At 42.0% G+C, this 26,932-nt stretch overlaps 1 protein-coding gene across 1 annotated transcript in view; it reads left to right on the top strand.

Moving 5' to 3' along the window:
- Positions 1–26,932, top strand: part of xpo7 (exportin 7) — a 182,787-nt gene that overhangs the window by 45,537 nt on the left and 110,318 nt on the right. The window contains exons 4-7 of the mRNA XM_063057234.1: positions 10,068–10,234; positions 13,792–13,857; positions 20,301–20,405; positions 23,186–23,351. Of these exons, the coding sequence (XP_062913304.1) occupies positions 10,068–10,234; positions 13,792–13,857; positions 20,301–20,405; positions 23,186–23,351 (504 nt within the window). The remainder of the gene's footprint in view (positions 1–10,067; positions 10,235–13,791; positions 13,858–20,300; positions 20,406–23,185; positions 23,352–26,932) is intronic.

Below are 26,932 nucleotides of genomic sequence, written 5' to 3'. Positions count from 1 at the left end.
CCCTCACTTTGGGAAGTCTGATCACCTGGCTGTACTTCTACTCCCTGAGTACAGGCAGAGACTGAAGACTGCAGCACCAGTAGTGAGGATCAAGAAGATATGGACAAGGGAAGCACAGGAGCACCTACAGGACTGCTTTGAATCGGTGGAATAGACTGTATTCAGGGATTCATCTTCGAACCTGGATGAGTATGCTGCAGTTGCTAGGTCTGTGGCATTCAAGTCTAACAACCCAGACCTGTATGAGAAAACCAGGTATGATTTGCGGAAGGCTATTTCAAGGGCGAAGAGACAATTTCAAAGATGTTGGAGACTACATTGGATGTACGACAACTCTGGCAGGGTTTGCAGAGGCCGATGTTAGGCTGTCTTTAAAGAGAGTGAACCCTCGCAAGGTGGAAGGTCCTGATGAAGTACCTGGTAAAGCTCTGAAAACCTGTGCCAACCAACTGCCGGGTGTATTCAAGGACATTTTCTACCTCTCACTGCTACGGGCGGAAGTTCCCAGTTGTTTCAAAAAGGCAACAATTATACCAGTGCCTAAGAAGAATAATATGGGATGCCTTAATGGCTATTGCCCGGTAGCATTCAGATCTACAGTGATGAAATGCTTTGAGAGGTTGGTCATGACAAGACTATACTCCCGCCTTAGCAAGGAACTGGACCCATTGCAATTTGCCTATTACCACAATAGGTCAACGGCAGATGCAATCTCAATGGCTCTTCACATGGCCTTAGACCATCTGGGCAACACAAACACCTGCGTCAGGATGCTGTCCATCTACTATAGCTCAGCAGTTAACACCATCATTCCCATAATCCTCATTGAGAAGTTGCAGAGCCTGGGCCTCCGTACCTCCCTCTGCAATTGGATCCTCAACTTCCTAACCGGAAGTTCACAATCTGTGTGGATTCATGATAGGTGTCTCAGAAAGGCAGCGTCCATTATTAAGGACCTTCAGCACCAAGGGCATGTCCTTTTCTCACTGTTACCATCAGGTAGGAGGTACAGAAGCCTGAAGGCACTCACTCAGAGATTCAGGAACAGCTTCTTCCCCTCTGCCATCCGATTCCTAAATGGACATTGAACCCTTGAACACTACCTCACTTTTTAATTTTTTTTTTTAATTTTATTTTTATTTGGATAAGGAGTTCACAATTATCATGTACTTTTTTCACACATATAACCTTTTCCATTTTCTTATATGTATAAAACTACAATTATTTATACATTCTTAAGTACACATTGAGATGATATAAAAGCAAAATAAACATTTAAATAGATAATTATGTACTGTGGTAAATCTAACCTATTAGGCTAAGTAATGAAATTAGTTGTTAAGAAAAATGGTAATAATAGTTTCCATACAACCCTTCTGGACCATTTCCACTGGTCCAAAATGTTGCATACAAGCCTATATACCAACCATTGTAGGTGTTTATATCCCAATTTGTTCGTGCTTGTTCCTGCCCGCAGACATAATTATCCAATCCCTATGTACTTATTTACTTAATTTTTTTATTTTTTTTTTATCCCTTTCCCAAATCTTTCCCTTTACTTGTGTTAATTCTCTATTTTCCAAAAAAAAACAACAAACATTTAGACTAGGGGTGCTTACGTTAGCAATATTACTGTGTTGATGAGAAGAGCAATATAAATCATTAGGAGAGTCATCTAAAGTCTGCTCGCATTGGGGTTATATATTCAATCCATTTATTCCAGATTTGATAAAATGTTTCTTTTTGAGTTCTCAGGGAGTAGGTCAACTTTTCCATTTTAAATATTTCCAAGATAATTTCGTACCAATCTTCTAATGTAGGTGGAATTGGATTTAGCCATTTTCTAGTGATTGATTTCTTACTTGCCGCTAAGAGGGCCTGCAGCAACTTTATATCTTCCTTCTGTTCAAGGAACAATACATGCCCCAAATAGAGCATCTCAAAGTTCAGAGGTATCTGGGACCTAAGTACCTTAACTAATATTCTATGAATACCTTCCCAAAATAGACTTAATTTAGGGCAATCCCAGAAAATATGAAAATGATTTGCCTCCTTGGAGCCGCACCTTCTCCAACACATCACATTTGTATCTTTATATTTTTCCTAATATGGGGTCTTGAAGTATCTTATAATGTTTTTCCAACAATGTTCTCTCCAAGTCAAAGAATTAGTCGAGGACCATTGAAAGCTGCAGATTTTCCCCCAAGCCTCCTCTGAAAGTACCAACCCAGCTTCTTTCTCCCACTTCTCTTTAATATACAGTGTATTTACATTTTTAGCATGGGATAGTGCATTATATAGGCGAGAAACTGATTTACTAGGTATTGAACTGCAAGCCGAATTCAGAATCTTGAAAAATTCTAATTCTACTGTTGATAGGTCTGTATATCTACAACTCTGGTTAACATAGTTTCGTATTTGAAGGTACCTAAAAAAGTCATTATGTTCTAGGCCATGTTTGTCCTGCAGGATTTGGAAACTTTGTAATACCCTTTTATCTATAAATGAGAGGTAGGTTGTAAGACCTTTCTTTATCCATAGCTCAAATCTTTTATCTCCTCTGTTGGGAAGGAATTCGGTATCATATGCACACCATCTAAAGAGTTTTAGCATGTTATTAATTCCACATGAATTAACCACCTTCTGCCATACTTTTAATGTAAGATTTATCCAAGCATTATTAAATTTTTCCAACTGGGCCATCAATCCTTTGTCAGCTATTGAGGCCTGAAGAGGAAAACTGTCAACTAATCCAAATTCTATTTCCTTCCATCTAGCCTTATATTCCCTATTACACCAATATAACAGAGGGGTTATCTGTGAGGCATAAAAATAATTTCTCAGGCAAGGAAGAACCATACCTCCTCTTTCCTTCCCTAACTGTAAGGTGTTATATTGAATTCTAGGTTTCCTTCCTTGCCAAATGAAGCGGGAAATCCATTTGTCCCATTCCCTGAATTGATTATCATCCACCTCCACTGGTAAAGTACGGAAAAGATATAATAACCGAGGAAGAATATTCATTTTTTATAGTATTTATCCTTGAATTTAAACTTAAAAAGGGGATAAGATTCCATCTATGCATATCTGCTTTTATCTCTGAGATTAATGGCCCATAATTTACCTGTGACAGTGTTGAAAGATCCTTCGGCAGGGTTATTCCTAAATATTTTAAAGATTTAGCTTCCCACTTAAGATCGTATGTATCCTGCAATTTTTTGGATGGTGTATAATTTAGGGACATAACCTGCGTTTTCTTTACATTTATTTTATAACCTGATATTTTCCCAAAGTCATCCAACAGTGTAAACAATCCTATAAATGATTTTTCTGGTTCACTCAGATAGACCAAAACATCATCTGCAAATAACGCCACTTTCTGTTCAATCCCTGCCACCTTGATACCTTTTACGATTTCGCTCTGTCTTATTAGTTGGGCAAGTGGTTCAATATATAGCGCAAAAAGGAGAGGAGAAATTGGGCATCCCTGTCTAGTGCCTCTCTCTAAAATGAAGGAGTCAGAGAGGTCCCCATTTATCTTAATTCAGGCTGTTGGGCTGTCATACAGAGTCTGAATTACTTTAATAAACCTTTCTTGAAAGCCGAATCTTCCTAACACTCTGTATAGGAATGCCCAACTAACCGAATCAAAAGCTTTCTCAGCGTTCAATCCTACTACCATTGTCTCTGTCTCGTTCTTATTAACCTGTTCTAATATGTGCAGAGTTCTCCTTATGTTGTCCTGTGTTTGTCTTTGTTGAATAAATCCAGTCTGGTCTAAATGGATTAGGCCAGGTAAAAGCTTTTCCAATCTGCGCGCTAATATAGATGTAAATAGTTTGTAATCTAAATTAAGAACACTAATTGGCCGATAATTGCCACATTCTAGTTTATCTTTACCCTCTTTAGGAATAACTGAAATAATCGCTTCTCTCCAGGAAGGTGGAGTTTCTCCTCTCTGCAAGATCCAATTAAAGGTGTTAAGTAGTAATGGGGCTAACTGTGTCTTCAGGGACTTGTACCATTCTGAGGTAAACCCATCAGAACCCGGGGACTTTCCAGCCTTTAACCTAGAGATGGCCACGTTCAGTTCTTTGACAGTTACTGTTTCTAATAAACTTTCATTTTGTAAATCTGTAAGTTTAGGTAGATCTAAAAAATTCAATACACTGTCTATATAGGGCTCATTGGGGGCCCGGGGTTGGGAGTACAGCTCTCGATAATACGTTTCAAAACTCTCTTGAATTTTCCCTATTGTACTCTCCACAAGCTTTGTCTTTGGATTCTTTATTTTATGAATTGTATTGTCTGCTTGTTGTTTTCGTAATTTATATGCTAATAATCTAGCTGATTTACCTCCTACTTCATAGTTCTTTTGTCTCAGGTAAAGAAAATTTCTTTGAGTTTCCAACGTATAAATATCATCAATTTCACTTTGCAATTTCCTAATTTCCTGTTTTCGATTTGAATTACTTTTGTTGCTATCTCCAACTTGAAGTTGTTTTAATTTTCCTTGAAGGTCTGCTAATTTTTGTGCATTGATTTTTTTCATGTGAGTAGTAATGGAAATAATTTTCCCTCTCAGTACAGCTTTCAATGTATCCCATAAAATCACTGGTGATGTTTCTCCCGTGTCATTAAGGTCTAGATATTCTTTGATTTCTCCCCTTAATCTCTCCATTACTTTTGGGTTATTAAGTATATGTGAGTTTAGCCTCCATAGTGTTTTCCTCATTTTCCTTTCCAGGATTAGAGACAGAGACTATGATCCGACAGATCAATTGTTGCAATATTACAGTTTTTTATCCTGAGTCTATCTGTATTAAAGATAAAGAAATAGTCTATCCTTGAATAGGCTGAATGAGGGAAAGAGTAATATGTATAATCTTTACTAGCAGGGTGTAATTCCCTCCAGACATCTATAATTCCCAACTCCTCCATCAATGAATTCACTTTCCGAGTCAGAGGTTTATTCTGAGTAACTATTCTTGAAGAATCTAATATAGGATTTAATCTAATATTAAAATCCCCTCCACAAATTACTACCCCTCGAGAACTGACCATTAGGTCAAAAATGTGTCTATAAAATGACCATTCACTACCTGGAGGAGCATAAACATTCAGCAATGTTATTTCTGTACCTTCTATTCTTCCTGTGATTTTTACAAACCGTCCTTCTTTGTCTCTAGTCTCTGAAATATGTTCATAATTAAAAGTACTTGATATTAAAGTAGCTACCCCTCTTTTGTGACTCAATTTATATGATGAATAAAATACATGCTTAAAGCCCATTCTTTTTAATTTTCCATGTTCAGATTGGCTCATATGTGTTTCCTGGAGGAAAGCTATTTGTGCCCTCTCTTTTTTCAATTTAGACATAATCTTATTTCTTTTAATTGGATTCAAAACCCCATTAACATTATAGGAAATTAATTTTACCAATTCAGTTTGCATTTTTCTCTAGTAGAAAAAAAGCACTCTCCTTTTCTAACCAAACAGTAAGCAATCCCTTCTCAACAGTAAACCAAGACATATAACCACACCCTAGACATTTCTGAACGTATAACATTTGAAAATTTTCCCCGACTTCCCACAGTGAGGCCTGAGCACCGACCCGCCTCAGTTCAGAGGGATAACCTCTATCTTCACCCTGTGTTAGAGGGCCCTCAGCAGTTTGAATAATCATAGAGAATTTTCTCCTATTTATGTCTCGACCATATTGCTATCATTCAAGTTATTCCGCCTAGATTATTTTCAGTTACCAGTTTTCATTTTACTTTTAAGTCCGATTTACTCTTTTCAGTCATTTCTCTTAATTAATCTGTATTCTCTGTACATTCGCGTCTGAATATTTGCAGCTTTTCCTTGTAGTTTGACACTCTGGTTCAAGTGGAGCGTCCTCGCCCCACTAACTGCCACGACTTCTGCCGAATCCTCTCCAGTAGCGACTCCGGTTGGGTGATAACTTTAATAGGTAGTCCCCGGTCCGCCAGGTCCAACGTTGCCTCCTCCACCGTAGCGTAAGTTTTTGTCCCTTCGTCGTAAAAGACTCTCAGCCGAGCTGGATACAGGGTCTGGAATCTGATGTTGTTTTCCTTCAGGACTCTCCGTGTTTCCGTATATTCCTTCCGTCTGGCAGAATCCCCGGTGCGTAGTCGTGGTCTAAACTGATTTTACAGTTGTTCCACATGAAACCTTTCTTTTGCCATGCTCTTTTAAGCACCTCTTCCTTCGTTCTGTAACTGAGAAATCTGATCAGAATCGATCTGGGCTGGGCGCCTGCCGGAGGCTGTGGTGCCAACGCACGGTGAGCCCTTTCTATCTGTAGGTCTTTTGCGGCTGGTATATCTAGGTTCTCTCTAAGCAGCTTCTCCACGAAGGGAATCATCAATCCGGGTTTACCTTCGGTTCCTTCGGGAACTCCGTAGATCCTCACATTTTCCCTTCTCGAGCGGCCTTCTTGATCTATTAGTTTCCACTGGAGTTGGTCTTGTAGCTTCAGCATTTCTGCTATCACCTCCTCTGCATTTTGTAGCTTCTCTTCAATTCCAACAATCCTCGCTTCGGCTTCATCTATCCGCGAGTTAGTTTTTACTATTTCTCCTTTAATATCTTCCAGCTGTTTGCTGTTATCTTGTCGGAACTCGCGAATCTCTCCGAGAATCAAAGACAAAGTCACCGATTCCCCCTCATTATCTCCGTCCTGGCTTGCCGTGGGGGAGCTAGGCCCTTCGCCTTGCTGCATCTCTGTGTGTTTATCAGCCTTCAGAGCGGACTTTTTATTCTTGTTCTTAGACATCATCCTTGCCCCTTTTATTAATATAGTTATGCAATATTAAGTATTTGTCTAAATTCGATTTTGGGGCAGTTTACCTTCTTTTTTGTCGAGAGACCTTTTCCTTACGCCGCCATTCCCTTGATGACCCGGAAGTCTACCTCACTTTTTTAATCTTATGTTATTTCTGTTTTTTACATGATTTTTAATCTATTCTATTGATTTACTTTATTTTTTTTCTCTTATATTAGGTATTGTTTTGAACTGCTGCTGCTAAGTTAACAAATTTCACGACACATGCTGGTGATAATAAATCTGATTCTGATTCTGCTGAGTTGGGTGACTAGAATTGAATGCATTACTTCAAATGCGTATAAACCAGAGTTTTATAAAGCTGCACTATAACTTTCTGGTGCCTGAACTCAGTGCCTCAACTAATAAAGACAACCAATGGCTTTGCCATCCTATCAATCTGTGCAACTACTTTTGGGGAGATATGGACTTGGACCCAAGCATACTCTGTACATCAACACTGTTAAGGTCCTGCCAGTAACAGTTTTAGTCCCTTTACATTTCATCCCCCAAAGTGCAACACCTCAGAAAACAAGAATTGCCTTAGAATACAAGGGTGGCACTGGAATATACCGTTTGGCCCACTATGTTGTGCTGGACTAATTTACTTAGTAATTAGTTACTAAGTTGAGGAATTTCTTTCGCCACCCTCTGGCTAATCTGTGGAATTCATTATCACAGATGGCTGTGGAGGCCAAGTCATTGGGTATATGTAAATTGGAGTTTCCTAAGTTCTCGATTAGTGAGGGTGTCAAACAATTATTTTGTTCCTCTTTACACTTGTGTACAGAAACTGACATTAAACAATCTTGAATTATGGGGAGAAGGGGTTGAGAAAAGTGGTAAATCGGTCATGATGGAATGATGGAACAGGCTTGATGGAGCAGAAATAGACCATTTGGCCCAATATTTTATGTATTATTTGGCCAGATTAAACTCCTCCTGCCATCCACTCTTATCTGCAACTGATCTATATCCTGCTGTGCTTTCCGACAGTCTTCTACACTATCTCCATCTCTAATCTTTGTATCATCTGCAAACCTGCTAACTGATCCATCTACATTTTCCCCCAGGTTCAGGATATAACACTATATTTAATGATTTCAAATAACTGTTTGCTGGACTGTTGTGGCTGTACCTCCCTGTTTCTTTATTTTACCTCCTCTGTTTCTAATTGTTGCTCTTTTATATAGGGTTACCTTGACAACTTTGATGTGTAGCCTAACACTCTGCTCTCTGACTTGCTCCTTGTTTCAGTTCTGTTGAAGGGTCTTTGACCTGAAATGTTGACTGTTTCCTACCTGTAGACGTTTCTATTCACAGAGTTAAATTGCTCACGGTGCATGAATCATAAGACCATAAAACATAGGAGCAGAAATAGGCCATTCAGCCCATTGAGTCTGCTATACCATTCCATCATAGCTGATTTAACCCTCTCAGTCCCACACTATTGCCACCTTTCTGTAACCTTAGATGCCCTGACGAATCAAGAACCTATCAACCTCCACTTTAAGTATATCCAATGACTTGGCCTCCACAGCCCCCTGTGGCAATTAATTCCACAGCTTCACCACTGTGTGGCTAACGAAATTCCTCCTTCTGTCTGTTCTAAATGGACTTCCTCTATTCTGAGGTTGTGCCATTGGTATGGAAACACCAATGAAGAAAGGCTTTCTGGAAAATCCTTGCAAACCATTGACTGTGGAGGAGGAAAGCACTGGCTGATGAGGTGGTCTCCAGTGGCCCAGTTTTGCCCGTGTTTCCTTTGTTGAGTCGTAAATAAGATTTGGGGATTCCTTGTGAGCGCTGGCTGGCAGGATAAACCTAATTGGCAATGCTCGCCTAGAGGAGTACAATCTGAATCACATTCAGAATTACTGTTCAAAATTCAAAGTACATTTATTATCAAAGTATGTATACTTATACAGCCTTGAGATTTGCCTCCTTACAGGCAGCCAGAAAAACAAAAAACCTAAAACCCCTTATATAAAAAATAACACCATCAAACACATAATGTGCAAAGAGAGAGAAAAAAAACAATCTTGCAAACAAAGTAAGCAAATAGCTTCAGAACTCTTATCTGGTGTGAATTTGTTGTTTTGTGGCAGAAGTATAGCGCAAAAAAATTAAGAACATAGGACATAGAAATTTACAACATATTACAGGCCCTTCGACCCACAATATTGTGCCGACCATGTAACCTATTCTAGAGACTGCCTAGAATTTCACTAGTGCATAGCCCTCTATCTTTCTAAGCTCTATGTACCTATCTAAGAGGCTCTTAAAAGACCCTATTGTATCCGCTTCCATCACTACCGCCAGTAGTGCATTCCACGCACCCACCACTCTGTGTGAAAAACCTACCCCTGACACTCCCTCGGTACCTATTTCCAAGCACCTTAAGACTATGCTCCCGTGTGTTAGCCGTTTCAGCCCTGGGAAAAAGTCTCCAGCTATCCACACGATCAATGCCCCTCATCATCTTATACACCTCTATCTGGTCACCTCTCATCCTCCGTTGCTCCAAGGAGAAAAGGCCAGGTACACTCAATGTATTCTCAAAAGGTACACCCTCCAATCCAGGCAACATTCTTGTAAATCTCCTGTGCACTCTGTCTCTAGTTTCTCCATCTTTCCTGTAGTAAGATGACCAGGACTGAACATTACTCCAAGTGAGGTCTGAACAAGGTCTTGTATAGCAGTAACATTACCTCACGGCTCCTGAACTTAATCCCACGATTGATGAAGGCTAATGTGCCGTATGCCTTCTTAACCACAGGGTCAACCTGCGACGCAGCTCTGAGTGTCCTATCAACACAGACCCCAAGATCTCCCAGATCCTCCACACTGCCAAGAGTCTTACCATTTATATTATATTCTGTCTTCAAATTGGACCTATCAAAATGAACCACTTCACACTTACCTGGGTTGAAGTCCATCTGCCACTTCTCAGCCCAGTTCTGTATCCTATTGATGTTCCGCTGTAACCTCTGACAACCCTCCAGACTATCTACAACACCCCCAACCTTTGTATCATTGAATTATTATAAATTAGAATAAGAATTAATATAAATTACAAAACAAATCAGGCATGATGGAATAGCAGGGAAATTGTGATGGACCAAATGGACTGATTCTTCTCTGGTGTCTTATGGTCTTATAAGACCACAGTGATTTGTTATGGAGCTTAATTAATTCTCCCTTTCTGTTTTGGCATTAGGAAACTATGTCTTGAATTACCTGGCGACCAGACCGAAACTGGCAAACTTTGTAACACAAGCTCTCATTCAGCTCTTTGCCCGAATCACCAAACTGGGCTGGTTTGACTGCCAGAAGGAGGAGTATGTATTTAGGAATGTCATTGCTGATGTGACAAGGTTTTTGCAGGTAGGCATTGCTGTGGGTAAACATTTTTTTAAATTGGTGGGCACTTCTTGAGTTCATGAACTAAGAATAATCAAGTTTGTTTTAACAATGTTTTTTCATTCTGAGGACATCTATTTTTCCAAACACTCTTGTCCTTACCTACAACCCCATCAGCCTCTGCATTCAATACATCATTCTCTGTAACTTTCACTATCTCTAAAGATATCCCACCACTATCTTTACCTCCTCCCCCCTCCCCCCAGTGTTTTCCACATGGATAGCTCCCTTCATGATTCTCTTGTCCATTTGTCCCTCCTCACTAATCTCCCTCCAGGCACTTAACCCTGTAAGTGGCCTAAGTGCTACATCTGGCCATACATCTCTTCGCTCTTACCACTCTGAGTGAAGAAGTTTCCTTTCATGGCCTCCTTTTGTGCCAAGATGAGGCCCCCCTCAGGGCAGATGAGCAACACTTTGTATTCCATCTGGGTAGCCTCCATCTTCATGGCATGAATATTGATTTCTCCTGGTTTTAAAAAAAATGCCCTACCTCCCTCTTCTTCTATTCCCCATTCTGTTCCTCAAATTGCACCTGCCTATCACTTCCCCTGGGTCCTCCCCCTCACCCCTCCCATCTCCTGTGGTCCACTCTCCTATCAAATTCTTTCTTCTCCAGCCTTTGACTTCTCCTACCCATCTGGCTTCACCTATCACCTTCCAGCTAGTCTCCTTCCCCTCCCTGCACCTTTTAATTCTAGTGTCTTCCCCCTTTCTTCTCACTCCTGAAGAAGGTTCTCGGACACAACTGAGGCTCGAACTAGCGACCTTCCGATCACTAAACGAATGCCTTAACCACTTGGCCACGTGCCCAACACCATATGCATGAGGAATAAAAATCTTTATGTCACATCTCTGTCTAAATGTGCAATGTGCAACTTATAGTAATTTATAATAGTATGTACAATAATACAGCATAGAAATCAGTTGTGTCAGCATGAGTTAATCAGTCTGATGGCCTGGTGGAAGAAGCTGTCCCGGAGTCTGTTGGTCCTGGCTTTTATGCTGCGGTACCTTTTCCCAGATGGTAGCAGCTGGAATAAATTGTAGTTGGGATGACTTGGTGCCCAATGATCCTTTTTTCACACCTGTCCTTGTAAATGTCCTGAACCGTGGGAAGTTCACAACTACAGATGCGGTGGGCTGTCCGCACCACTCTCTGCAGAGTCCTGCGATTGAGGGAGGTACAGTTCCCATACCAGGCAGTGATGCAGCCAGTCAGGATGCTCTCAATTGTGCCCCTGTCAAAAGTTCTTGGGATTTGGGGGCCCATACCAAACTTCTTCAACCGTCTGAAGTGAAAGAGGCACTGTTGTGCCTTTGTCACCACACATCTGGTGATACAGACCACATGAGATCCTCGGTGATGTTTATGCCAAGGTACTTAAAGCTGTTCACCCTCTCAACCCCAGATCCATTGATGTCAATAGGGGTTAGCCTCTCTCCATTCCTTCTGTAGTCCACAACCAGCTCCTTTGTTTTTGTAACATTGAGGGCAAGGTGGTTTTGAGGTAGCAGGTCAACTACATCCAGCCAGGAAAATATGACGGGGTGTTCATATTTTATAAGAACACTTGCAGCAAGTCCACAAAATAATTTGTAATTCATATTTCTTTGTAGCACAGGATGCCATGCAGCCTTTAAATTTATTTGATTTTCTGAATGATCCCATCAACCCTATTCCTCCCCCACCCCTTTATTGTCCTGTAATTTATTCTGTCTCCTTAACCTCCCCTTGATTTCCTGCTGTTTGCCCTATAGAACCCATCTAATTTCCAAACCTACTCGTGTCTTTGGGGTGGGAAGCAGGAAACTCATGGGGCCACAGGAACAACAGTCATTACAGGAACACAGCAGTGAGGTTGTGATCGAAGCTGGATAGCTGGAGCTGGGGACAACAGCACTTATTGCCCTCTGCTTGTAGAATGATTCCATTTGTGAGTTTGATAGAGTAGGAAACCTATTCTCATCTTATGGACGTCCTGCAGTCAAGTTCAACCCATGTTACCTCGATTGGCTGCTTCCTGTATCTAGGATGCAGACTTTTTGGATTAAATAGACTTAAATGTCATGGATGAGGTGTTCCTAATTTTGAGTGATTTGCCTGAGGCTCCGGAGGGTCCCTGTACTGTGGAAGACGTCCTGCCTCGTCCCTGTGCCGAAGACGCCGCGCCCCAGCAGCCTTAATAACTACAGACCAGTGGCATTGACCTCCCACATCATGAAGACCCTGGAGAGACTTGTTCTGGAGCTGCTCCGGCCTATGGTCAGGCCACACTTAGATCCCCTCCAGTTTGCCTACCAGCCCCGACTAGGAGTTGAGGATGCCATTGTCTACCTGCTGAACCGTGTCTATGCCCACCTGGACAAGCCAGCGAGCACTGTGAGGGTCACGTTTTTTGACTTCTCCAGTGCGTTCAACACCATCTGTCCTGCCCTGCTGGGGGAGAAGCTGACAGCGATGCAGGTGGATGCTTCCCTGGTGTCATGGATTCTTGATTAGCTGACTGGCAGACCACAGTACGTGTGCTTGTAACACTGTGTGTCTGACAGAGTGATCAGCAGCACTGGGGCTCCACAGGGGACTGTCTTGTCTCCTTTTCTCTTCACCATTTACACCTCGGACTTCAACTACTACACAGAGTCTTGTCATCTTCAGAAGTTTTCAGATGACTCTGCCTATACGGTAGGAAACTTTGTCACATGGTGCGAGCAGAATTATCTGCAGCTTAATGTGAAAAAAACTAAGGAGCTGGTAGTAGACCTGAGGAGAGCTAAGGTACCGGTGACGCCTGTTTCCATCCAGGGGGTCAGTGTGGACATGGTGGAGGATTACAAATACCTGGGGATACGAATTGACAATAAACTGGACTGGTCTAAGAACACTGAGGCTATCTACAAGAAGGGTCAGAGCCGTCTCTATTTCCTGAGGAGACTGAAATCCTTTAACATCTGCCGGACGATGCTGAGGATGTTCTACGAGTCTGTGGTGGCCAGTGCTATCATGTTTGCTGTCATGTGCTGGGGCAGCAGGCTGAGGGTAGCAGACACCAACAGAATCAACAAACTCATACGTAAGGCCAGTGATGTTGTGGGGATGGAACTGGACTCTCTCACGGTGGTGTCTGAAAAGAGGATGCTGTCTAAGTTGCATGCCATCTTGGTCAGTGCCTCCCATCCACTACATAATGTACTGGGTGGGCACAGGAGTACATTCAGCCAGAGACTCATTCCACCGAGATGCAGCACGGAGCGTCATAGGAAGTCATTCCTGCCTGTGGCCATCAAACTTTACAACTCCTCCCTTGGAGGGTCAGACACCCTGAGCCGATAGGCTGGTCCTGGACTTATTTCATAATTTACTGGCATAATTTACATATTACTATTTAACTATTTATGGTTCTATTACTATTTATTATTTATGGTGCAACTGTAACGAAAACCAATTTCCCCCGGGATCAATAAAGTATGACTATGACTACAGGGAAAGTAAACAACATTGTTTCTGTCTTTCTCTGCAGGACAGTGTTGAGCACTGTATTATAGGAGTAATGATTTTGTCCCAGTTAACCAATGAAGTAAATCAGGTAAGTGGTGCAGTGACCTTCAATGTCCTGTTTCTTCATGCATGTCTATTCCCTCCCTCTCTTTTTGCTGGCAACCGATCGTTTTATTTAAAAATCAGTAATATTTCCAAATATACTGTCGGCAGCTCCTCTGATCCTTGACTTGACACTCTGCCTTTTCTTTCCTGTTGGGCCATCGGGTCTGGCATAATCCCTGTGGTCAGTGTAGTAAGTTCAAATTCAATCAACTGGACCAAGGTGCACGACACAATACATATTAGATCGCACACAACACATAAAGTAATCATCATCATCATCATATGTGCTGTGGGCAATCATGGCCTTGACCATGACTGTACTTGGCAAATTTTTCTACAGAAGTGGTTGCAGTTGCCTTTACCTGAGCAGTGTCTTTACAAGGGGTGGTGTGGTGGATTAGCAGTTAGCTCAATGCTTTATAGTCCCAGGGACCTGGGTTCAGATCCACTGCTGCCTGTAAGAAGTATATACATTCTCCCCGTGACCGCTTGTGTTTCCTCTGGGTGCTCTGGTTTCCTCCCACTGTGCAAAGAAGTACTGATTGGTAGGTTAATTGGTCATTGTAAATTGTGATGTGATTTGGCTAGGGTTAAGTCGGGGGTTGTAGGGCTGTGCAGCTCGAAGGACCAGAAGGGCGTATTTGCACTAAATCTCAATTGTAAAAAAAAACTTAAAAAACGGCCCCCCTCCCCCCCCCCAACTATTATCAATACTCTTCAGAAACTGTCTGCCTGGCGTTAGTGGTTGCATAGCCAGGACTTGTGATTGTGATTGGCACCAACTGCTCATACGACCATCCAGCACCTGCTGTCATGGCTTCATGTGACCCTGATGGGGGGGTGTGGAGTTAAGCAGGTGCTGCACCTTGCCCAGGGGTGACCGACAAGCTAGTGGAGGGAAGGAGCACGTTACACTTTTGGTAGAGACTTATCTCCACCCTGCCATCCTAATATAGTAATGTTACCACAAATAGTAAAATATATTCCAGAAGATTGACATTTAGCATAAGATGCATTTAGGACACCAGTTAAAATGGAAATAATATAACTCTACTGGCGTTTCATGCATGATGAGACCTGGGTGGTGGCAGGGAGCTGACTAGTTTCACCGCCTGGGAGAAGCTAACAGGCTGTAGCATTAGGACCTCCTGCCTGATAATAGGGGGCATCCCATATACATTCACCCCGTGCTATGATGTGGGCTCTCTTGCGTTAATTTTCTTGGTTTCTTAGTTTTACTTGCCAACTGAGGTTTCTGCTCATTTGTTCAATGCTAGTTACTCATTGAGCTTGAGTGAGGAAGACAAGTTGGTTAAGATGTTTTCTAGTCCGAGATTGTGTGAACAGGATTTTGCTGTCTTTTCCTGCTGGAGTCAATCAGGCTTGAGGCAGATCAGTTTACACCTTCACTGTATTGCACCAAGCTTATCTGAGTATTGTCAGTGAGTGCCTTATTAGTTCCACACTTATATTTGGTACTTCTGTAATTTCAACAACAGACGATGTCAATGAATATTTTATCAGTTCATACTGGGTGCTTGGTTCATTTGGCCACCACAGCAGCGTAGCTGTAATAGTGTTATGCTAACTGCTCAGGGTGTCAGAGTTTGAAGTTCAATTCCGGCGTCTGCTGTAAGAACTCGGTTTTGTCTCCTCGTGGAATGTGTGGGTTTTTCCCGGGTCCTTTGGTTTTCTCCCACAGTCCAAAGAAGTAACGGGTAGGTTAATTGGTCATTGTAAATTGTCCCATGATTAGGTTAGGGTTAAATCAGGATTACCAGGGCTTGATGGGCGGAGCGGCTCAAAGGGCCGGAAGAGCTCTTTCCTTGCTTTATCTTTAAATTAAATAAAATAAATCCTCTCATTCTGGTTTCATGGGTTATGTTGTGGTTTCATGGAGGTTAGTGCATCCACACTACATCTAACAAAAATCGTTCTTGATTGGCCTTCAGGTTGAGTTACTGAGGGTGCTAATACTTAAAATCATTATACATCTTTACACTGTTGTTAATGCAAACGACACATTTCACTGTATGTTTCCATGTACATGTGATAAATCAAATGAATCTGAATCTAAAGAAAATGAATGGTTCCCCTGTAACAAGCAGTACTATTGTGAATGAAACTCCTGGAGCTCCATGGAAGGTCACTGGAAAAGCGCTTGAAGTGTTCTAATGTATAACAAATTCATGTTTGTAAACTGTTAAAAGTGACAGCGCTAAGATTGTACTGACAGGATTACAGGCTCTGAATACCTGCCCAGTGCAGTGTTTTCCTGTGTACTGGCTTTGTGTTTATACTTGTAATGTTTTGGTTTTTTTTGGTTCCATCTATTTTTGAGGATCTGAATGGTGATGCTTTCTGTGTTGCCTGGGTGGGCAACAAATAATTGCTTTTGAAATGTTGTGGAGTGTCACAGTTGTAAGAGAAAAAATGGGCAATGTGAGGGAAATTATTTTTTAATGAAGTGACTGGTCAGGTTTGGAATGCATTGTTGGCAGAAACAGGTTCCGTTGTGCTTTTCTGGCGGGAATTGCATTAGTATTTCAGGGCCTGTGGAGAAAGATCTGGACATGAAACATAGGAAAGTTGGAGAAGGTGCCAGCTGTTTGGCCCTTAAAACCTCAAAGTTTGGAAGTGACATAGCTGATACCGAACACCGAAATTAATGTATTTATGACTGTACTTATTTGATTGCCCTCTCACTTCTAAATCAGAAGTTTGAAACCCCACAGTAGACACCTAAACACAAAAAAAAAACCTGGCTGTCATGTGAGAGTACTGAAAGAGAACCACAACTTGAGAAGTCACCTTCTGGCTGAACATTGGGGAGGGAGCTTCGAATGAACTTTGGGATAGTACAGTAGTGTAGCAGTTTTTGTAACACTATTACAGCACCAGTGACCCAGGTTCAATTCCCACTACTGTCTGTAAGGTCAGACATGAGCATGTGGGTTTCCTCTGGGTGCTCCAGTTTCCTCTCACAATCCAAAGGCATGTGGGTCCGTAGGTCACATGGGTGTAATTGAGCAGCTGGGGTTTGTTTGGACCAGAAATAAAAAATCAAAACCTGCCCCATCATTCAACACATTATGGTGAATATCTTAAAAACAAGAAATTCCGCAGATGCTGGAAATGCAGAGCAGGACAAAGTAGTGGAGGAACTAAACTGCTGAGGCAGCATCTATGGAGGGGAATAAACAGTTGACGTTTTTGACTGAGACTCTTTATCAGGACTGGAAGGGAAAGGGGAAGACACCAGAATAAGAAGGTGAGGGGAGTGAATATCTGTCTCAATAATATTTTCCAGTTCTCTCTCCATACCAGCTGATGCCTGTTAGGGTCTAGAAGTGTTTCTATATCCCTAAATGTATTCAGCAATTGAACTTTAATAGCAAATTCCACCAGTTCACTACACCCAGGTCCGATCCTTGTCTTGAGAGTGACCCTTGTTCTAAGGGAAGCATCTTAACATTCATTCTGTCAGAATTTATGCATTTCAGCAAAATTCCTTCTCATTTGACTAATCTTTAGTGAATGCTAACTAGCAGAAAAACTAACTAACTGGATTACTTGACAGAATTGTCACTGCCCACTCAATGTGCCAGTTGACCTAATTCTGTTCTTTAAGCTCCAGAGATCGATGCCTTTGCATTTGCTTGGCCTACATGCTTTGAATTGCAATGTGGACAGGATCTCCTTGACAACCTGGACATTCCTTAGGCCTGCCATGAGACGTGTCTAGATTTTCGTCTTCATCTACTAGAATCACAGGCACATATTTGTATCGATTTGACTGTTATTTGGCATATTTGTACTTAGGGGTTACTATAGGGCATAGCTTTAGTTGAGAGGCAGAAACTTTAAAAGAGATTTAGGAGGAAAACTTTTTTTTAACACAGTGATGATCTCCCGGAATGGGCTGCCAGAATGGTGGAAGCAGATAAAGTAGCAGTGATTAAAGATAAAGATTAGCTTTGTTTATCACATGTACATCAGAACATACAGTGAAATATGTCAATTGTATCAATGACCAGCGCAGTTTGAGAATTTGCTGGGGGCAGCCCACAAGTGTTGCCATCCTTGCAGTGCCAACATAGCATGCCCACAATTTGGTAACCCTAATACATATGTCTTTGCAATGTGAGAGGTTACCCATACTGTCATAGGGAAAACATACAAACTTCTTACATACAGCAGTGGAATTGAGCCCAGTTTGCTGGCACTGTATTGGTGTTATGCTAACCGCTATGCTGCCTTGCCACCCGTTTGATGGGTATGTGTGTGAACAGGCAGAGAAGAGTGGGATATGGATGAATTGCAGGGCAGGTTGGATTTCTTTGGACTGGCATCATGGTTAGCACTAGAGCCTTCTCTATAATGTGTTATATTCTGTTTTGAATCTAAAATTTCAAACATTAAACTAAATTTAGTCTCAAAGAACATTATGTCACCATATAGTACCTTGAGATTCATCTTCTTGCAGGCTTTTATGGGGGGGGGGTGAAAAAGAAATACAATAAAGTTTCCAAGAAAGCTGTGCATAAATAGACAAACCCTGACCAACAGCAATGTGAAATAGAACACAAACTCGGCAAATAAAGAATAATACTGAGGGGTTGAGTTGTAAGGGTCTGTAGGTTATAGAATCAATTGGATCATGGCTGATCCAGATCTCACTCAACCCCATACATCTGCCTTCTCAATATATCCTTTGATGTCCTGACCAATCAGGAAATTATTAACCTTTGCTTTAAATATACTGTTACCCATAGACTTGGCCTCCACTGCAGTTTGTGGCAGAGCATTCCACAGATTCAATTCTCTCTGTTTTTAAAGGTTGCCCCTCAATTTTGAGGCTATGCCCTCTAGATCTGGATTCCCACACCATAGGAACCATACTTTCCATGTCCATCTGATCTAGTCCTTTCAATATTCAGTAGGTTTCAATGAGATCTCACACATTCTTCTAAATTCCAGTGAGTACAGACCCAAAGGTACCAAATGCTTCTCATATGTTAACCCCTTCATTCCCAGAATAATCCTTGTGAACCTCTTCTGGACCCTATCCAATGGCAACACATCCTTTCTGAGATAAGGGACCCAAAACTGTTGACAATACTGTAAATGCAGTCTGATCAGTGTCTTATAAAGGGTCAGCGTTATCTCCTTGCTTTTATATTTTATTCCCCTTGCAATATATGCCAACATTGCTTCTTTACCACCAACTCAACCTGTAAGTTAACCTTCTGGAAGTCTGGCACAAGGATTCCTAAATCCCTCTGTACCTCTGATGTTTGAAATGTCTCCCCATTTAGATAATAATCTGGACTATTGTTCCTTTTATCAACATGTATTATCATACATTTCCCAATGGTATTCCATCTGCCATGTTTTTGCCCATTCTTCCCATTTGTCCAAGTCCTGCTGCAATTGCATTGCTTCTTCAGCACTACCTACCCCTCCACCTATCTCTGTATTATCTGCAAACTTTGCCACAAAGCCATCAATTCCATTATCTAAATCATTGACAAACAATGTGAAAAGTGGTGGTCCCAATACTGATCCCTGAGGAACACCACTAGTCACTGACAGCCAACCAGAAAAGGCCCGCCTTTAGCTGTGTTGTCTGTGAATTTATAGACAGCGTTTGAGCTGTTCCTAGCTACACAATCATGAATGTAGCAAGTAGAGCAGTGGGCTAAACACAGATCCCTGAGGTCCACCAGTGTTGACTGACACTGAGGAAGAGATGTTATTACCCATCTGGACTGACTATAGCCTCCTGATGAGGAAATCAAGGATCCATTTGTAAGGCTTATTGCAGGAGAAATAGTGTTTAAGGGTGGGAATTCCAGAGCTTTACTGGCATCACAAATTACAGGTACCATTGGAGTACGGGAAATCAGCCATTACACAAGGCTCAAATTAAGCAGCACAGTAGGTCAGTGGTTTGGACAGCACAGTAAGAGTGCAGTGGTTTACCAGAGAAGGGTGGTGAGCTCCTCAGAGTAATAGTAGAATATTAATGTGAAGAAAGAAATAGTTCAGTGCACCGAGTACACATTCATACCTTCTGCACATGATCCACCTGATCTCACCCTTCCTTCTTTCTTGCTCACTCTGTATACCCTTCAACAACCACTGTTGCCCTCATCACTCACCACTACTTCTGTTACTTGCACTTTGTGCTGCTCACCGTGTCCAGCCCAGCTTCCGTAAGTTTGCACTATAGTTCCATTCCTCTGCAATTGAATCCGAAATTGGTTCTGTAACGTCTGTATTACAATTCCACTCCTCTGGAATTAACTCCATGGCTTGTTTACACTTGAAATGACTTCATTAACCTGTATTGCTTCTTTTCATTATTTATGAATTATTTCAGCATCTTTTCACTGATGTCTATGGATGATTCTTTCCATCCAGGCTGACACAACGCATCCACTGACAAAACATAGGAAAATAGCTTCATCATTTAGAGATGCGTCACTCTTTGATATTTTCACACTTTCGTGCAACTTACTAAAACAGGTAAGGATTTTATGTTTTATCAACAATTGTTAGATTGCCGGTCAGACTCTGAGATAACTCAAACCTTGTTTATAATTGAGTATCGTCCAAAAAGATGCACTGCATATCTGCTGGTATCACAAGGTGAACTGTTTAGTAAAACAATCACAAATAAGAGACAATCTGCAGATACGGGAAATCCAAGCATACACAAAATGCTGGAGGAACTCAGCAGGCTGGGCAGCATCTATGGAAAAGAGAGCAGTCGACGTTTCACGCCGAGACCCTTTGGCCAGACTGGAGGGGAAAAAAAGGATGAGTAGATTTAAAAGATGGGGGGAAGGATGTGAGAAATAAAAGGTAATAGGTGAAACAGGAGGTGAGGGGTGAAGTAAAGAGCTGGGAAGTTGGTACAAGGCTTGTGGTGAGGCCACACTGGGGTTGGAGGAACAATGCCTTATATTCTATCTAGGTGTCCTCCAACCTGATGGCATGAACTTCGATTTCTCAAACTTCTGGTAATGCCCCCTTCCCACCCCCTTTACCATTCCCCATTCCCTTTTCCTTCTATCACCTTATCTCCTTGTCTGCCCATCGCCTCCCTCTGGTGCTTCTCTCCCCTTTTCTTTCTTCCATAGTCTTCTGTCCTCTCCTATTAGATTAACCCTTTTCCAGCCCTCTATCTCTTTCGCCAATCAACTTCCCAGCTCTTTACTTCACCCCTCCCCCTCCCAGTTTCCCCTATCACCTGGTGTTTCTCACATCCCTCCACCCACCTTTTAAATCTACTCATTTTTTTCCTGCAGTCCTGAAAGATCTCAGCCAGAAACGTCGACTGTACTCTTTTCCATAGATGCTGCTTGGCCTGCTGAGTTCCTCCAGCATTTTGTGTGTGTTGCTTAATAAAATGTGCTGTTGGATCCTGATGCTTTTGAGATCCAAAAATTCTTTGGCAGTCAGAAATGAGGCAAGACACTTGTTGCTAATGGCTATTTTATTAATGTTACAAGAACAAAGAGAAGAGAGTGGTGAATCTGTGGAATTCTCTGCCACAGGAAACAGTTGAGGCCAGTTCATTGGCTATATTTAAGAGGGAGTTAGATATGGCCCTTGTGGCTAAAGGGATCAGGGGGTATGGAGAGAAGGCAGGTACAGGGTTCTGAGTTGGATGATCAGCCATGATCATACTGAATGGCGGTGCAGGCTCGAAGGGCCAAATGGCCTACTCCTGCACCTGTTTTCTATGTTTCTATGTTTAAGACAAAGGAAGAACAAATTGTAGTCATGTGACTAAAGCTAAACAACATTCCAATGATAACAATTAACCTATAAAATAAGCCAGATTCAATTGACATGACAGCTGCTGCAGAAAAACTGAGAAGCTTCTAGAAACTGTACCATAGTTACTGGGAAAATTCACTGAACAATTACATGTATATAGATGATTATATGTAAATTCAAGCAAGTTTAGGAAAGTTAAGACTACAAGAAAAATAACCATTCAGTACCCTAATCCGATAGTACCTTTGAATGACAAGGCAAACTGGCTCTCAGATTGTGCCGTCATTTAGCTTGTGTACCACCTTTACATCCCCAGTATCTGGAATGTTTGCCATCCAGAGATATTGTCTTAAATTGCTCAACGTGCAGTTCAAAGTGTCCTTACCCAGAATCTATGGAAGAAAATAGCACAATTGCATTGACCCAGTCAAAGGTAGTGTACAATCTGCAATGCTATACCAGCCACAGGTGATCATTCCTTGTTGACTAGAGCCCTTACAATCTGAAATATATTGTACATAAGAATATATATGGCCGGCTGGTGGCGCAGTGGCATCAGCGCCGGACTTCAGAGCGAAGGCTCCCGAGTTCGAATCCAGCCGGCTCCCTTGCACGCTTTCCATCCATGCTGGGTTGAGTGTCGAGCTAGCAACTTGGCCTCGTAAAAATAAGAAAGCCTGCTGAAAAAGTGCCGTCATGACAGCGTCCTGATTACTCGGAGTTAAGGGCTTTCTTCTTCTTCTAAGAATATATATAGAACATTACTGTAAAACCCTTTAGCTTATGATGTTGTGCTGACCTTTTAACCTACCCTGAGATCAATCAAACCCTTCTTTCCTATATAGCCCCGTAGACCTCCATTGTGCTTATCTCTGAGTCTCTTAAATGTTCATGATGTATTTGCTTCTACCACCACCCCTAACTTGGGTGTGTGGAAGGCCTAATTCTCAGTGTAAGTAAAAACCTACTTCTGACATCTCCCTATATTTTCCTCCAATCACCTTAAAATTATGTCCTGGGGGGAAAGGTTTCTGTCTATCCACTTGATATATGCCTCTTATCATTTTGTACACCTTTATAAAGTCGTCTCTCATCCTCCTTTGTTCCAAAGAGAAAAGCCCTAGTTCATTGAACCTGTAAGACGTGCTCTCCAATCCAGGCAGTATCCTGGTAAATCTCCTCTGCCCCCCCCCAAACCTTCCACATCCTTTGTATATTGAGGTGACCAGAACTGAACACAATACTCCAAGTATAGTCTAACCAGGGTTTTATAGAGCTGCAACATTACCTCATGGCTCTTGAGCTCAATTTCCTGACTAGTGAAAACCAGTGCACCATATGCTTTCTTAGCAACCCTGTCAACTTGCTCAGTGCCTCAGGATTATATTAGTTTAGTGTTTCAGCAAGAAGATGTAGCTTGGAATGTGCTTGTATTTTTCTGAAATACCCTGTGCCTTGTGATTGAAGAGATTGATGTCTGCTCTTTTGGACCGTTGAAAATTTTATGTGCTTTCTTACAGGCATCAGGCAAAAGCTTAAATCTGAATGATGAAAGCCAGCATGGTCTTCTAATGCAGCTTCTTAAACTGGCTCACAACTGCCTCAACTTTGACTTCATTGGCACATCAACAGATGAGTCATCAGACGACCTCTGTACTGTCCAGATTCCAACCAGCTGGAGGTCAGGTATGGTCGTAGTTCAAGCCATGTGATTATTTGTCGTATTAGAATCAGAATCAGGTTTATTATCACTGATGTGAAATTTGTTGTCGTGTTGCAGCAGTACAGTGCTCGACATAAATAGTATAAATTGCAATAACAAATAAATATGTTTAAATAAAACTTCGTAAGCCAACACCCGGAACTATCCGGGTTCCGTGATGCATTGGTCTGGGGTTCAGGTCCTGACGGTGGTGGCCCGAAAAAGGTCTTGGGCTGAACCCCTCACCCTTGTGTTACATCTGCCCTCAAAAACATTTAGATGAGATTGGCAAGAACAAGAAGAGTCATGCTGGTTCGGACATTGCCTGGATTAGCAAGGTTGCTAATGGTTGGGGAACTGGGACCATCTGGCGAGAAATTGGCTACTGGAACAAACCATAAATGGACGAGACTGGACAACATGGATGAGATCTACAGTGAGATCCAACAGCTGGAAAGGTGGTCTTGCGACAACACTAAGTCATGGTTATCCACTGCAACCAAGAAAAACCCCAATTTGTAACGACTATTTGTATCACTGGACCCAGACTTCACGGTTGAGCCACTGTAATAATTTTTCCACTTTAAAAACTCTCCTACGCAGGTTTTACTGTCATCGTCAGGTACAACGGACAGTCAATATGGTGCTGTGTTCTTTAAATTGACTGTAAATGAACAAAATTGGCACAGAGGTGTTTTCAATGATTGTCGATACCTTTAAATTCTTTGTCGTTCCTAACTTGGTCCTAAGCATGGTGTAGTGTCTAGCGGTTACACAAGTTCACACAGCTGGCACTAGTGAGAAATTGTTCGGCAGCAGTGTCCTATCCCAGTTAAGCAGCATAGTGTCCCAAATAAACGAAAGGAATCCCGGTTATTGTGTTCTTTAAGAAGTCTCAAATAAGAGACTGTCACAATTAACCGATGGATCAATTGACTGGAAAACACTGCATATAAATAAATTACATAAATGATGCAAAGAAAGAGAGCAGTTATAGTAAGGTAGTGTTGGAGGGTTGGTTTTAATTTCTGTTCGGAAATCTGGTGGCAGTTCTGAAGAAGCTGTCCCAATGTGTGTATTCTAGCTCCTGTAGCTCCTCTCTGATGGTAGTAATGAGAAGAGGGCATGTTCTGGATGGTTAGGGTCCTTAGTCATGGATGCTACCTTCGTGAGACACTGCCTCTCAAAGATGTCCTTGATGCTGAGGAGGCTGGTACAACTGACGGAGCTGGCGAAGTTTACAACACTCTGCAGCTTTTACTGTTCCTGTGCAGTGGCTCCTCTGTACCAAAAAATGATGCAAACAGTTATAATGCTTCTTAACACATTAACATGGAAGAACTCAATCCCTCTTCCCCGTTCCCCCCCCCATTCCCTCACACCTCAATATGCATTACCTCATGTTGACTCCACCACATGCCCTTGGCTCCCATTCTCTATACACCTTTGCTCCCTCCCCATAATCATGTTCGATCACTCTGCATCTCACTTTCTAGTTTCCTTGCTGTTTCTCTTTATCCTATATTGTGTTTTCTCTGTCCCATGCTCTTGTTGTTTCTCCTCTCCTTGCTTCAAAGCATTAGCAGTCACCTTCCCACCGTCAAGGACATCTTCAAAGGCAAAGCTTCAGAAAAGCGGCATCCATCATGAAGGACGGCCCACCATCCAAAACATCCCCTTTTCTTATTTCTACCATCTGTACAGGAGCTACAAGAGCCTAAAGACACACAGGCAACGTTTTCCAAACAGCTTCTTCCCCCTCCACCATCAGATTTCTGAACGGTCCATGAACATCACTATATTTTGCTCTCTTTTTGCATGCACTCGCAAGCACACACTTATTACACTCAGCGGCCACTTTAGTAGATATACCTGTACACCTCGTTAATGCAAATGTTTACTCAGCCAATTATGTGGCAGCAACTCAATACATAAAAGCATGCAGACATAATCAAGAGGTTCAGTTGTTGTACAGACCAAATATCAGAATGGGGTAGAAATGTGATTGAAGTGACTTTGACCATGGTATAATTATTGCTGCCAGGTGAGGTGGTTTGAGTATCTCAAAAATTGCTGATCTCCTGAGATGTTCATGCACAGCAGTCCCTAGAGTTCTCAGAGAATGGTGCGAGAAACAGAAAACATCCAGTGAGCAGCAGTTTTATGGGCAAAAATGCCTTGTTGATGGGAGAGGTGACGGGAGAATTGCCAGACTGGTTCAAGCTGACAGGAAGGTGACAGTAACTCAGATAACCACGTGTTACAGCAATGAAGTACAGATTAGCATTTCTGAGCACACAACATGTCGAACCTTGAAGCTGCTGAGCTACAGCAGCAGGAGGCCACGAGCATACACTCAGTGACTACAGGAGGTACCTGGTAAAGTGGTCACTGGTTGTATATTTCTGACTGTAATTCATAGTATCTTTTATGTATTGCACTGTACTTCTGCCAGAAAATTTCCTGATGTCTGTCAATGATAATCAGCTGATTCTGGTTCTGAGCTTGTATTCCTGCACTTTTCTTGTTTCCTTCATTCCCCAACACTGACTTGAAGTTGTCCCACCCATGAATTCCCTCCCTCACTTCCTGACTTCCCTCCCTCACTTCCTGACTTCCCTCTGCTCTTTTGTCTTAGCCAGCCTGAATCTTGCCCTTGCCACCAAAATTATGCCCACATTTTCCGAATGTAAACCCTCCCCACCCCAAGAGTTGCATGAACCCACTCTCAAGTCACTGAATCATCTTTCCACATCAGTAAGCCTCTGTTTTGTATAGTCTTTGAGTTCAACAATAACTTTATAATGTTTTAACTTTATTAAGACTTCAGGGATCCGCGTGGCTATCCAGTGTACACCTGGTTATTATCAACTTTATTGTCCTTTGTAGCACCTTGGTAGCGTAGTGGTTAGTGCAATGCTATTACAACTCAGAATATTGGAGTTTGGAGTTCAAATGTGATATCACCTATAAGGACTTTGTACGTCCACCACATGGAATGTGTGGATTTTCTCCAGGTGCTCTGGTTTCCTCCCACAGTCCAAAAGGCATACTGGTTAGTAGAGTAATTGGTCATTGTAAATTGTCCCATGGTTAGGATAGGGTTAAGTCGAGGTTGCTGGGCGGCACGGCTCGGAGGACCAGAAGCTCCTGTTCCACGCTGTATGTCAATAAATAAGTATGAGCAAAAATATCATTGATGTATTGAAGGTAAACAAATATAAGTTAATACAATTCCTTCCTCTCCCTCCCTCCGCTGCTTCAGTGCTTGTGTTTAATACACTGTTCGTCTTTGCTGTGTTGCGTATGTCAGGTTCTTTCAGAATCAAAGTTTTTTCTCATTATACTAGTAGTAGTGCGATCACTCGTCGAGTATGGCTGGAGGCTAATCCAGGATCCACATATTCTGGTGCAGTGTTGACACTAAGAAGTGGTAGCTGTGGTTAGTTGCTGGGTCTCTTGGTTGCTCAGTCTCCTTTTGCATCTGCTGCTTGTTCTCTGCAGCACAGTGGAGGTCGTTCTCATGTAGCACAGCTTCTTGAACAGATTTCCTTTAGGTGTATCT

This window comes from Mobula hypostoma, chromosome 8 (genome assembly GCF_963921235.1).
Source record: "Mobula hypostoma chromosome 8, sMobHyp1.1, whole genome shotgun sequence".
In the NCBI taxonomy this organism is placed as follows: Eukaryota; Metazoa; Chordata; class Chondrichthyes; order Myliobatiformes; family Myliobatidae; genus Mobula; species Mobula hypostoma.
The sequence above is the reverse complement of the archived record's forward strand: the minus strand, read 5'-3'. Positions and strand labels throughout refer to the sequence as shown.